General features: G+C 55.8%; 1 protein-coding gene across 11 annotated transcripts in view; it reads right to left on the bottom strand.

Moving 5' to 3' along the window:
* The window catches only part of PRKCA (protein kinase C alpha), a 355,119-nt gene that overhangs the window by 37,797 nt on the left and 302,832 nt on the right, over nucleotides 1-14,490 (bottom strand). For all 11 annotated transcript variants that reach the window (XM_067021352.1, XM_059048527.2, XM_059048528.2 and 8 more), the window contains 3 exons: nucleotides 13,446-13,537; nucleotides 11,176-11,238; nucleotides 10,151-10,289 (listed from right to left, as the gene is read on the bottom strand). In XM_067021352.1, the coding sequence (XP_066877453.1) occupies nucleotides 10,151-10,289; nucleotides 11,176-11,238; nucleotides 13,446-13,537 (294 nt within the window). The remainder of the gene's footprint in view (nucleotides 1-10,150; nucleotides 10,290-11,175; nucleotides 11,239-13,445; nucleotides 13,538-14,490) is intronic.

Below are 14,490 nucleotides of genomic sequence, written 5' to 3'. Positions count from 1 at the left end.
AGGGCCCTGAGCTCACTCAGCGTCTCCCCAGCTCCCTGCTCCGGGGCCCACAGCCCAGGGCCACGCAGATCCCGGAGGCTCTGCCACGTTAGTTACGCTGCGGCTGCTCATCTGCCCCCTGCCGACCCCAGGCTCTCCCCGCAGGGGCCGGGCCACCCTCCCAAGCACCCCACACGGCAGAGACTCTCCCTAAGGCCGGGCCAGAGAAGCCAGCGGATCCGGCGCAAACCTGCTCCGCGGACGCCACTGACGTCTTGAGTGCGAGACGCAGAGTGCTCGCCGGACGGCTGGACGGCTAAGGCCGCGCGGGGGCCTTTGAGACGGTTTGGAAAAGCATCCTCAGGGCTCTGGGGAGGAAGCTGAGAGGCTCGCTGGGAGGTCGCTGGGTGGGCGGCGAGGTCTCCCAGCTGTGTCCCCCGCCTGCAGCGCCGGGCTTGGACCGGAGCGCGGTGAACAGGAAGCACACCGCGGGCGGGTATGGACGAGGCATCCCCAACTCTCAGCCACGACGCTCCCCGTCAAACCACTCTGGAGCAGTGCCTCGCAGCCCAGAGCACCGCAGGAAGCAGGGTGTGGCAAGCAAGCTCCGAACCTGACTCTGCCGGAGCCCAGCTTGGCCGCGCGGGAGCTGTGTGACCTCGGGCAAGGCGCTTAGCCTCTCTGAGCTTCCGTTTCCTCATCTGTGCTACTGGAACCCCAGCACCCCCCACACCGGCAAGTACGCGGTATGTACAGAAACGCGTGCTTACTGCAGGTGAGTGGAATATGCGTTAACTCCACAGGGTCTCACGTCAGGAGCAGGAAGGGCCCCGGGCACGGCACGCAGGTGAAAGGGACTCAAGGCAACGAGCTAACCCGGGCTCACAGGAAGACCAAGGAAACATTCTGGACGAGGGGCTGGATAAATAACATGTATTAAATACTCTGAAATGATTGTCAGCACCTGGGAATTCTGTGAACGATGAACCTTCTGTTCATTCTTTCAGCAGATATCATCTGCCTACGTGCCGGACGCTGTTCCAGGCACGGGGCACAGAAGTGAATAAAACGGATTAAAATGTCCCCCTCTCATGCAACTGAATTAATTTTAACCAGAGCAGCAAAACTTCCGGTTCCTCTTCTCTGTGGTATTGACACACCCTCCCCTGCCCCTTCCCTCACTGCCACTGTTGGGGCGAATCGCGCGTTTCTTGGGGCCGGGTACCCCACGCGGCACCGGGATTACGACACGAAAACGGATAAATACCCTGAAACGTGATACCCTACACATCGAGGACCTTAGTGCGTCACATGTAGAAACACCTGCAACATTTGAAAGCTCCGGACAAAATGCGTAATGTAAGTATACAGGAATTCTGGCACAGATGAGAACGGGAAGTCTGGAGTCTGCACTACATATTTCCCGTTTAGGTAAACACGGTGGCCAGAACCGGGGCGAACAGAAAACGACGTCTCTAAAGGCAACACAAGTGCTTTAGGGTCCAGTCACAGTAAGCACCCCTCTGCCTCCGTGACACCCGGGACGGAAGGCAAACAGCGGGACAGCATGCGTGCTGCTCCGAGGGCCTGAAGGGGTCACGGGGCACAAAGAGGGTTCGCAACTACTGACCCTGGCTTCAAACAGCAATTAACACAGAAGAGGAAAAGGAAGGAAGCGAGGAAGGAAAACGAGAGCGAGGGAGGAGGGGATGGCAAAAGCAGAGCTCTCAAAGCCTGGTGATTACAGTCCCCAGTCCCAGTTGTATCCTGGACCTTTGTTTGGAAGGGAAAGGCCACCCAGGCTGCATTTCTTCTTCTTCTTCTTTTTTTTTGTATTCATAAACTGCTTTAAAGAGAAGTTTTAGGCTCAGAGCAAAATTGAGAGGAATCTGCGGAGTTCCCATATACCCCGCCCGCCGCCAAGTTCAACACACCGAGGCGGTATCTTAGTTACAGTCGCTGAACCTGCAAGGATACATCGTTATCACCCAAAGCCCAGGGTTTACATCAGGGTTCACTCCTGGTGCTGTACGTTCTATGGGTTCTGAAAAAGTATCATGACATGTAGCCACCACTGTACTGTTATAGGACATAATAGTTTCACCGCCCTCAAAACGCTCTGCCCTCTGCCTACACGGCCCTCCCCCAGCCCTGGCAATTACCCAGCTGTCTTATCGTCTTCCTAGTTTTGCCTCTTCCAGAATATGTCACCAGTCGGGCTCTTACAGCGTGCGGTGTTTTCAGACTGGCTTCTCTCACTTAGTCGTGCACACCGAGCTCTCCTCCACGGCTTGAGAGCTCACTTCTTCCTGGTGCTGAATAACAGCCCATCGTCTAGACGTGTCGCAGTTTATGTGTTCACTCAGCTACTGAAGGACATCTTGGTGGCTTCCAAGATTTGGCAATTATGACTAAAGCTGCTACAAACACTTGTGCAGGTTTCTGTGTGGACATAAGTTTTCAGTTCATTTGGGTAAATACTCAGGAGGACCACCGTTGGATCGTTCGGTAAAGACCATGTTTAGCTTCGTAAGACGCTGCCACACTGTCTTCCACGGTGGCTGTGCTCATAATTCTGAAAGAGCCATGAGTAAAATTCTGAATCGCCTGCCAGACTTCTGATCAGGCAGAAAGATGCGCCCCGCCCCTGGTGTTTGTCTGAGACTGGGACATGTGCTAGCAAGACGTGTGTGGTCCTCAGATGAGACATCGGCAACATGGAGTTACACAGGGAGAGAGCACTCCCATTCCAAGGCTTTGTGCAAAAGCTCTAGTCTCTCACTCGGGCTAATCTCCCTCTAGCTCCTCGGTAACATTTGCTTGTCAGGGAATAAGTCAGGAAGGTGACCACGAAACATCCAGGGCTGGGAAAACACCATCCCACTTGACCTGGGTCACCCAACCTCTTCAGCCCAAGGCCGAACTGACTGCCATAATTTCTTGTTACATCAACAACAAAAAACTAAACACCTCTTTGGATTCTCTTCTGCCAATCTGATATTTTCAAGAACCTCCTTAAGAGCGAGATACACTAAGAATATGACACCCACAGTAACAGGGGCCAAGTTTTGAGCCCGCCTAAGCCACGCTGCACTGGGCACGGTGCCCGTCTCCCACGGGGGTGGCCGAGGCCTGGCCAGCGTGCGGGCAGTGACACCGCGGGGGGGGTGGGCGGGGCAGAGCCAGGACTCCACCCTCTGTCACGGTGCGCGCTCTGTGTGAGCAGGACAGGAGTGGGGTGAGGACATCTGCGGAACTGCGCCGACCCCTGGGACCTTTACCCGCCCCCCTCCTTCCTGTTCTGCTTGGTGAGCGATGCTGCTGCTGATTGCGGGGAGGTAAAAGGCATCCTGGTTTACGGCGCCATCCACCTGTGGCCGAGAGCCAGGACTCGCACGGGCCTGGGGCGCTGGGGCCAGAGGAGCAGAGGCCACCGACCGTCTGCCCAGATGCTGACGCTACAAACTGAGCTCGCAATGTGAACTGGCCGTTCTCTCCTACCGCCTGGCGCGCGGACTTCGCCTAGCGCTCTGCTTGGGCTGCTGCGACAGCGCGGCTTCGGCAACAGACGTCCGCCGCTCACGGTTCTGGGGAGTCGAAGCGCAAGGTCAAGGCGCCGGCAGGGCAGCAGCCCCCTCACGGTGCTCCCACCGGCCTGTCCCCCGTGAGCTGCCCTCCTGGTTCTCTTATGAAAACCTCAGTGCTCTCCGAGGGGTCCCAGCCTAATGACCTCATCTGGCTGTGGTCACCTCCTGGAAAGCCCTGCCCCTACAGACAGTCACACTGGCGTCACCTGCAACACACCAATTTTGGGGGAACAGGATTCCACCTGTAATTCCTCCCAGCAACCCGGAAGGCCAGGTTCGACTGGAGAATTCAGGGGCCCCCGAGACGGCCCTCCGGACGCGGAGACGTGGCCCGCTTGACTGCTCTTGCCGACCCTCCCCCACAGCCACGACGAGCCCCCCGCACGTCCCAGCTCTGTCCCACCTGCCCACCGGACGCAGGCGTCTCTGCGCCGGCAGGGCGGCTCCCCGCGGGACTACGGCTCGGGGGAGAGGCTGCGCAGGTCCTGGGAGGGGCTTCTCAGACCCCGGGTGGGCACGGCCCTCTGACCCTACAGACCCCAAGCCTGTGAGGAGCGCTCAGGCTGGGGAGGCCCGACGGGTACAGCCTGGGAGCTAAGTATGGTTTTCAGTTTCCTGAATGCGAAAACAAAAATGTAACAGAGGGGCTTCCCTGGTGGCGCAGTGGTTGAGAGTCCGCCTGCCGATGCAGGGGACACGGGTTCGTGCCCTGGTCCGGGAGGATCCCACATGCCGCGGAGCGGCTGGGCCCGTGAGCCATGGCCGCTGAGCCTGTGCGTCCGGAGCCTGTGCTCCGCAACAGGAGAGGCCACAACAGTGAGAAGCCCGCATACCGCAAAAAAAAAAAAAAAAAGAAAAAAAAAAAAAAAATGTAACAGAGACTATCAGTCTTTGGAGCCTTCTGGCAGGACCAGCTGCTCAAACGGGAGAAATCTAAAATTTAGATGAAGGCAAAGGCTAAAGCACTTACTCTCTAGCCCTCAGCAGAAAAAGCTTGCTGACCCCGGCTCTGCAACCCAGGGCAGGGGCCTCTCTCGCCTGGGTCCTCGGCGCTTTGGAGACCCGCCCCTGCGGGGCGCCGTGCTGAGGCTTCTCCGCTGGCCCACACAGAGCTCAGAGCCAGCTCTGCAGGGGACTGTCCCCAAAGACGGCCACGGTACCCCTCGCTCCCATGCTGTATGGCCCCTGCAGCGCGACGGCACCACGCCGCCCACCAGGATTTCGTACTTACATCACCTCCCCTAGACGCCGGGCTGGCTGTGGACTTGCTCCGACCTGGAGAAGGTGGTGGGAATGACACAGTAATCAAGTGCTAGGTGAAGCTTAAGGGGCTTCCACTTTTGGGGGGGGCTCAGTGTTGTACCCTCTTGGGAGTCACCGTGGCGAGACGCTCTGGATAAACTACTGAATGAGGAGAAATCTCACGGAGGACAGAACACGGAGAGGAGGACCCGTGGGTCTCGGCCAACAGCCAGCAGCCCGGGGCCCCCGTGGGCCACCCTCCAGGGCCCAGCAGGGCCACGGCGGCCGGCACCTGCCGGGCAGAACCCCAGCGATAACGTGGCTCTGGTTTTGAGCCGTGAAGTCTTGGGTGGTTACACGGCAGCAGCAAGTTGAAACAAGTGTCAGATAACAGACGCCAGTGTATGCAGCCCTTCAGCGGAGGCGGCCAGGCTTCTCATGGGCAAGGCTTCTTCCTCAAAAGTCGCATCCCCGTTTCACAGACGTCACCCCAAGTTCTTAAAAGACCAGAACTACAGCCGGAGCTGACTACACGACGCTAAACAACAAGCCACCCGAAATCAAGCACGAAGTCTTTCCTTCTCGGAAACATCACGTCTGCGTGGGGCTAAGGTAGGGGGCACTTGGTGGACCCTCGCTGGGCACCCGAGGGGGAGCGGCTCAGAGCTGCTGGCTCAGCCCGGCTTCTGAGAGGTCTGCCCGGGACGGGCAGCTGCCCCAGAGGCGGAAAGGTGTGGTCAGGACTCAGACCCCTCGGACGTTAAAGAAGAAGTGGTCTCTAACACCTCAGTGCTCGTTTCTCACTGCTCTTTCCCTCGGGGAGTCTTCTCATCTCCCTGGAGGTGCTGGGATACGTGCACAGGACTCACGGGCTTTGGGGTCGGAACGCCTCGGCCGCAAATCCCACCTGCGTCTCCTCCTACCAAGTGGCACAACCTCTGCCCGCGGAGCAGGCGTGACCAAGCAGAAGCTGCGTTCCGAGGGCCCGGTCTGGAAGAGGCACTGCCCACACTGGGTGGCGCCCTCTGCGTGTGCGCTACGCGCCCCGGGCACGACCAGGCCGAGGGCGAGGGTTCCACGTGGCGCACTTCCCAGAAGCCTGGAGAGCTTTCGGAGAGCCTCGCTCTCCCAGGAGAGGGCGGGCCACGCTAGCGTCCAGGCGGCTGCTCGGCTGTGGCAGATGCCTGCCTTGCGACTGGATCTCGCTCACCCGGAGTAGCTGACTTTCCGATGGCGGATGAACCCCAGGTGAAGCCTCAAGGGCTCTCTCGCTGGCCTCAAAGCGTCCTCTCCATGTCGAAGCAAAGAGGCCCCTTCACGTTGGCCTCGGGGATCAGTTCCTGACGGGTGTCCCTTTCCCAGCGTCCATCTCAGCACTACACTTGGCGTGTTAGTGACATTTTCGGCCTTTGCTCAGCTTTACCGGCTAAGGAGATGCTACGGTATCGACCCATTTCAAGGCTTTTAACGAACAGCCATAAATATTTAAGCCTCCGCTTTGCCTATTTAGGAAAATGCCACCTAAGATAATTATTTTGCCTTTGCCTGACAGAAAGATTTACACAGAGGACAGGATTATTTTCACCTCTGAGCAAATTCAGAAACTTGGAACCTAGATGGTCTTTTCTCTACCCTGCAATGATTCCTTGGGTGAAATATGCCAAATTCCTGGACCCTTATGAAGAAAATGCTAGCAAAAGGCGAAACAACCTGAAGTTATTCCTGACGGAGCTCCCAAAGGAGCGCAGATTATTGTTCATTGAAAGTCAACTGGTAGGGGCCTCCCTGGTGGCGCAGTGGTTGAGAGTCAGCCTGCCGACACAGGGGAAGCGGGTTCGTGTCCCGGTCCGGGAGGATCCCACGTGCCGCAGAGCGGCTGGGCCCGTGAGCCATGGCCGCTGAGCCTGCGCGTCCGGAGCCTGTGCTCCGCAAAGGGAGAGGCCACGACAGTGAGAGGCCCGCGTACCGCAAAAAAAAAAAAAAAAAAAAAAAAGAAAGTCAACCGGCATCTAGGTATAGATTTTGGTTCCTGTTTGCGCCACCTCCTCTAGACGGGAAGCACTTCCAGGGCAAGGCCCCGTGTGCTCTCCTTCTGCGTCCCCACGATGCCACGCTTGGTACAGCAAGCGGGCAGGATGCTCTCTGGACGCACAAACCGCCCCGGGTTTGAGTGGCTCAGCGTGGCGGGCGGTGCAAAGGTCTGCAGGCAGCCCGAGCGTGGGGAGGCCGCTGGATTCCAGCATTTTTAGCCAACGTGGCCCCAGGCTGTTACTGACTGTCTCAGACACTCCTGTGAAAGCCAGGCCTGCTGGCCTTTCCTCTACAGGGTTTGGGATGAGGGAAAGGACAGAAGGTGCCCAGCACACAGTGGACCCTCAGTAAATGGCAGGTGCTCCCTGACTGCTTGCACAGTGGGCATAAGGAGAGGAATGAAGGCTTACAGAACCTGAGGGTATACAGAGCCAGAACATGTGATCCAGTGTGTAGTAAGAGGCCCAAAGCTCGTTTTCCATAAAGCCCTCTTTGACGGCCTGTTCCCGGCATCCCTCTCTCTGATGTCACGTCCTCAGGTTCTTAGCATGACATGGCCAGCCCCATACAGGTGCGATCTCCTAAATGGCAAACAACTTCTCAGTTCAGAGGGTCTTTTCCAGGCCAACCTAGTCTCTGTTGGCCCCAAAAAAGTGACCAGGAAGACAGCAATGGCCAGGGTCTTCTAGGACAGGCTTCTGGAAGACTCTGCAAGAAGCTCAGAATCCAACGTGGCAAGTGAGTCAAGTGAACGAAGGACCAACTTGCCTTGCGACCGACAAGGCACGTCCCCTTGAGATGGGGAGATGACCCTGGATTACCTGGCTGAGCCCCATGTAATCCCAAAGGTCCTTAGGAGAGGGAGGCTGGAGGGCCGGGGCTAGAAAAGAGAGGGAGAGAGATTACAAGATGCTACGCTTCCGGCACGGAAGATGGAGGAAGACCCGTGGGCCGAGGGCTGCAGACAAGCCCCAGAGGCTGGACGAGGCACAGATTCTCCCCAGAGCCGCTGGGGGGTGGCAGCCCCGCCGGCAGTTTGGCGCTAGCCCAGTGAGACTGCTCTGGGCTTCTGACCTCCAGAACCGTAAGATAATAAATTTGGGGCTTCCCTGGTGGCACAGTGGTTGAGAGTCCGCCTGCTGATGCAGGGGACGCGGGTTTGGGCCCCGGTCCGGGAAGATCCGACGTTCCGCGGAGCGGCTGGGCCCGTGAGCCGTGGCCGCTGCGCCTGCGCGTCCGGAGCCTGTGCTCCGCGACGGGAGAGGCCGCAACAGTGAGAGGCCCGCGTACCGCAAAAAAAAAAAAAAAAAAAGATAATAAATTTGCACTCTTTCAATCCACTAAGCTGGCGGTTGTTATAGCAGCCACACGAGATGAGCACCGCGAGGAGCCTTGGAAAAAAGGCAACAGACTTCAATTATTTGGACAATTTCATCTACGTGGAGCGCCATCACCCCTGGAGATGTCAGATGGCTGAGGTGTCACCGAACGCAGGAAGCTGTTTGTCTGATCAGCAGGGACCTGGCCTTGATGAAGTTCAAAGCCACCTTCACTCCTCAAGCTGCTGCCATTCCGTGTCGCCAAGCTTCGACAGCAACCGGTGGGTGTTACGCAGAGTGGGCACAGCTAGTAATCACAGCCTGTTCCATACATGTCAGCCGGGAGAAGGCTTCAGAATGAACACTGCATCAGGAGGGTGTATTTTTTTCTGTACCATCTCTCTATCCTTCACGTTTGAAAGATATTTAAGCTCATTATAGGCATGGAGATACTAAGGTGTGAGTTGTTTGCAGGGAAAGAGGTTATGTAGGTTATGTATCAAGAGAACATCCCATGTTTGCCCACGTAATTCAGAATTTAAGCTTCTACGTCAATGTTCTAAGCCTACGTTCCTACACTGTCTAGGAATACAACAGGCAAAAAAGCCTTATCAAAGGGACAAGGATTAGCTTCCCTTTCGGAATAATGGGTATAACGAGGGTTGCCAGGTGCCAAGACTGTACTAGGCACCTTAGTCCTCAGAGCAACTCCACAGGGCAGACAGTATTATCCCTGACTTGCCACTGTAGAAACGGAGGCTCAGAGAGTTTGCGAAAGTTGCCCGAGTTCCCACAGCCTGTAAATAACAAAGTCAGGAGTGTAGCTCACTCTGGTCGGATTTCCAGACGCGTCTTTCTGACTATTGCTACTGCCTCGGAGATAAACGCATGAGGCGCTATGCCGAATAAATACCACAAGGCCACCCGACAGCTAACACGGGAGCTCTGCAAAGAGCTGAAGGTTGGCCGAACGTGGAATCCATCACCCCCTCCCTGCTGGAGCTCAGTGGGGAAGGGACGGTGCCATCCACAGGGTGGGGCGTGGACAGAAAGGTGGCTACACAGCGACCCAGGGTTCTAACCCACCCAATCACTGGCATGTAGGAAGCTTCGTAAAATAGGAAGAAAGCTGCTCAACATGTGTTACGACAAAGACACGCAGCATGGCCACTGCGGTCAACACACAGATCGCGGAGCCACTTTGCTTAGAACCACGAGGCTGTGCTCTTCCCATGATCCCCTGCAGCGTGCCGCTGAGAGCACGGATCGCTGATTTTCTGACACAGAAGCCAAACTTATGGTCACCAGAGGGGAAGTGGGGATAAATTAGGAGATTGGGATTAATGTATACACACTACGGTATATAAGAGAGATAAACAACAAGGACCTACTGTATAGCACAGGGAACTATGTTCAGTATCCTGTAATAACACATAATGGAAAGGAAATCTGAGAACGAATCTGAATATATATATATAAATATGTATATATATCTATATCTGTATCGATATATACACATTTATATAACGGAATCACTTTGTTGTACACCTGAAACTAACGCATTATAAATAAACTATACTTCAATAAAAAAATGAACAAGCCATAACAAAACAAAAAATAAATCACTGTGATTTTGCTGAAGAGACATCATCGGAGCCACCTCTGAGCCAGTGTTTCCACGCAGAATCCTCTCTCAGGCAAGATCCTCCCTTCTTTGCCCCACAGTGTTTCTTAAGCCGGTTTGCTGGTGACCACGTTAGACATACGTTCTACCACGCACCCATCTCACACGTACGTGTAACAAAAACAAAAGTTCCGTGAACCAAGGCGTATCCTTACTCTGTGCGGGGAGCTCTCGTGGTTTCTTTTCCTGTATTATTTATTCCCCACGCATCGACTTGGTGATTCAGGGATGGCTCTACATCCCACGAGGGGGCTGCGTCTGTAGCTGGAAAGCCCTGGTCTAAACCTCCAGGCCAATCGGGGTCCTACCTCCGGGGCGATGTAATCCGGGGTCCCACAGAAGGTCCTGGTCGTGACCCCGTCCATCATGTGCTCCTTACACATCCCAAAGTCCGCGATCTTGATGTGTCCTTCCGAGTCCAGCATGACGTTATCTAACTTCAGGTCTCTGCAAAGAAGCGGTGGCATCAGCGACCTTCCCATAACGTCGCGTGCTTTGCTCTGCTGCTCGTGAGACAGAAGCGCACGCGAGTGGCCGCGTCCCAGTGGCACACCAACTACAGTCGCGGGAGTGCTGGGCCCGGGAATTACGACTTATTTATTTTTCCATCTCTAGAGCCCAGGGCAGCGCCTGGCATGCAGCAGGCACCGAATAAATGCAGACTGAACGCCTGGCCTAGTGACTCCCGACCCTGGCTGTGCGGGTGGGTCACCAGCGATCCCAAAGGAGCAGCTCTGAGGAGACCCCGGTCGCCGGTTTATTAGCGTCCCACCCGGAGGGCGCAGACACACAGCCAGGTGTGCAAGTCACGGGCTCAGAGCCACCTCGCTGGTCCCCCGCGTCCCTTCCGTCCTGCCCCGTGCCACATGGTCTTCTAATTATTCTCCGCCTAACACTGGAGAACATTCTCCCGTCGTTGGTTACAACGACGGGAGGAACCGAATCCAACAGCTGTCCCCTTCCCCGCCCAGCTCCCCGCGTTCCTCTGCTGAGCCTGGCCAGCAGAAATGCAGCTCTCACTGGCCCCTCAGCTCTGTGCCAAATCAAAGGCAGAGGAAGGAGCTGGCAGGGAAAAGAAAAGCACGTTTTCTTGCGGAAGCAGAAATGAGATAAACGATCTTCTGAGGTCCGGAAACCAGAAGGTGGTTCGGATTTGCCCGGAGGCTGCGGAGAGAATGGTGGTCCCCGCAGGTCTCCGTGACCCGGGGCGTGGTGGTGGTGGTGGGGGGTCCGCTCCATGTTCTAAGTCCCCATCACAGAACTCACACCCACAGAGCCCAGAGATCCAGCAAAACCGCCACAGTGCTGCGGCGAGCAGGGCTTCGATACACACCTATAAATGATTCCTCTTTTATGAAGAAAGAACAACCCGATGGAAATCTCTGCTGCGTAGAACCTGCAAAAGAAAACACCTGTCAGGTGTGTGGCTCGCTTTCTTTGGCCTCCTGGATACTTTTTACCCTCAAGATCGGGCATCGAAATGGCAAAAGAATGGGAGACCCTGGATGAGCAGAGATCAGCCCTGCCTGTGTCGCCAACCCTCTGCCGTTCTAGGACTCCAAACTTCCCCGAGGAGTGATACAGCTAGTAAAATCAATGAAGCAGGCTTATTACCTGTCCCCAAATAAGCGCTTCTTGTCTGGGGCAGGTAGACCGGTAATTACTGCTTAAAAGACATTTTGAATACGATTTTGAAGAGTGGCTGCCTGCTAAGTTGTTCTATGTCAGGGCTATGGTAGATTGGAGCAAATTTCCATTTTCCTTATTCAAGGGCAGAATACATTCGTCTTTGAAAATACACTTATGCCCTGGAAGACAAAGGACGGTGTGTGATGATCTCTGCAGGTGGTTTACTCAGCCCCCGACCCCCTACCCCAAGTGCTGGGAGAAATGGGACCCACGCCAGGATTCAGACCTGATGCACCCTTTTATTTTGTTATTTTTACAATATTCTTACAATTTTTTAAAATTTATTTATGTATTTATCTATTGGCCGCGAGGCACGTGGGATCTTAGTTCCCCGACCGGGGATCGAACCCGCGCCCCCTGCAGTGGAAGCGCACAGTCTTAACCGCTGGTCCGCCAGGGAAGCCCCCTGAGGAACCCTTTTATATAATTCATAATAAAAAGCAGTTACTGCCTTCGCTTCAAAATTGTTCATGGGTCGATATCTGAAACTCCGAACAAGTGCTGAAGGAGGTTTTAAAATTTGCACAGCGTTTAGGAGTCCTTGACGTCTAAGAAGACACAAGGTGCTGCCTGTGTAAACGTCACGCCCGGGAGGCTTCAAAGCAGCACACGCGTTTACACGAGCAGAGAAGCAACCCCAAACTCTCAACGGGGTGGGGGCACCTCGGGGGGCGGAGGGCCGGCGGGAGCGGGAGGGGCGGAGGCGAGAGAAGAGAAGGGGTCACAGGCGACCTTCACACGATTTTCTCATGATTTCCTGTATTTTTAAAGTGAAACACTTTCCAGCAACACAAATACAAGAGAACGGTACTAAAAGGGATGGCCTGTTAGTCCGTGACGGAAGGTGGCTCCTGTGCCCTCGGCCCTTTACAGCTCTGTGTTGTCAAGCTTCATTCTGTAACCTGTGCATTTTAACGCTTTGTGACTAACAACACGAGAGACAGGGCCACCCGGCCCTCCGGCTTTGAGCGCCCGCCCGAGAATGCCCTGTCCTGTCTCCAGTTGAGTCTCCCCCAGACCAGCTCACCCCCCACGGGCCCCAAGCGCTCCAGGTTTATCTCTCAGACTGAACGTCAGCCGGAGCCCGATTAACGCTGGCCCCCTCGAGTCACCAGGGCACCTGCGCACCGGGCGTCCTCACTCCGGGGACAAAAGAGCTGAGTGTTGAGATTTGCTTCTGTGAGTTTCCCGTGACTTCCGGGCCCCTGGAAAATGGGGTGATTCTTCAGGTCTCAAAGCCCCGCCCTCTAGGTGAATGACTCCCTGTCTTTCCCGGAGCCCACGTCTCTCTCCGGGGCTGCCGATTCCTGCATCCCACTGAGACCTTCTAAGTGACCCCCTGCAACCTCCTCCTCCTGGATGGCGGCCCCTCCCCGGTCTGCAAAGGGGCCGCAGCTGGCGAGGCTCCTCTCTCCTCACCCCCAGGCACCCGGTTCTGGCTTTCCTCCTCCAGAAAGTCTCTCCGCACACTGGCTAGTCTTAGGCTCCAGCCTTTGCCCTCCACACAGACCGCCACCTGCCCCGCCTCCGCCGGCCATCCTTCCATCTCTTCTTGGCCACGGCCCCGTGGACACTTCACCTGATGCTGTCCGGCCCCCCGGAGGCCCCTTCCAGGCTCTCTTGCTCCCCCGCCTGGCCCTCTGCTCGGCCCGTCGCCCAGAGCCCCTTTATCTGTTCCATGAGTGAGTGAGTGGCTCAACCGACAAGGGTGGAACGGGGTGGCAGGGCCCCTACCGGGATACCTGCAGCCCCAGCTCGCTGCAGGTAGGACAGCCTGCCCCGGGGGAGACGTGTAGGTGGACCCTGTCAAATAACCTGCCCCCGGGAAGGTGACAGTGCTTCACCCCAAAGCGGGCAGAGCCCCGCTCCCAGCTCCCCCCAGCAGGGGTCCCCGGGACTTCACAAACTACTCACACTGCCTGCGGCTCCTTAAATTTGCCGACCTGCTGGATGTGGTACATGAGGTCCCCGCCGTTGACGTATTCCATGACGAAGTACAGCCGATCCTGAGGACCAAGGTTGACAGGTGAGCAGGCTGACAGCAGCAGGGGGGCGGCCCCCACTCTCCAACCGTGTTCTGCTGTCTCATTAGTAAAACGCGAGCCACACTGGCGGGTCTGCCCAGTAGAGCTGGTCACGGTTTTCTCCCCCAGGTAAAGAATAAGGAATAAGCCCTAGTGCGTGAGGGCCTTGGCACGTACAGAGTCACGACGTAACCCTGAAGCGACGCGCTACGTCAACCTGTGTGCTCCCTGCTCCCGATCACAGGGGTGGCCTCGAACCTTCCTCCCCCTCCTCCTACACACAGAACACACTCTTCTAAGGTAGGGACGGCGTGAAGAACCCATACGGGCCGGTTATTTCAGTTTAGCCAGGGCTCTGGTTTGCGATGTCTAGGAGGCATGCCGCAGTAATGCACGGTAACGTGTTTATACCTGGATGCTCCTGAGAGCAAACCTCGTGGGTGAGGCTGGGCTTGTAAATTACAGACGCTCAATGATGTTTACTGTGAGGGATGGGGCTCTCTTTATGCCCAAATGTTTTTTATTTTCTCTGTCACTGATATGCTAAGTGTTGGCCCCACGAAGCGCATACATCATAGAACTACGTAAATCTGCGTATTTAAGAGGACAATACGCTGGCACAGACGGGGAGACCGAGCGGGTGTACGAGGAGGGAACAGCACAGCACAAGGTAAAAGCTGACCTCTGCTCTCTTCCAGAAAACACCACCATTTCACAGGGGTTACTACACATTCAAGTCGTGCACAGGAAGAAAGAAAAATGATGGAGCCGCTGCTAACAGCCAGGGAAACGGCTCTGGGAGCTTCAGTCTCTCGCTTTCCTGCTACAAACTTTAATTTCAATTTTATTTCTCTGCTTTGTAGCTTTCCAGGGCTTAATCACTGTAACCAGGGTTACGGGATCTGGGCTGGGTTCCTCTCTCTTCTTTGCATGTT

The sequence above is a fragment of the Kogia breviceps genome, chromosome 19 (genome assembly GCF_026419965.1).
Source record: "Kogia breviceps isolate mKogBre1 chromosome 19, mKogBre1 haplotype 1, whole genome shotgun sequence".
Taxonomy (NCBI): Eukaryota; Metazoa; Chordata; class Mammalia; order Artiodactyla; family Physeteridae; genus Kogia; species Kogia breviceps.
This window is presented reverse-complemented; position numbering and strand designations above follow the sequence as displayed.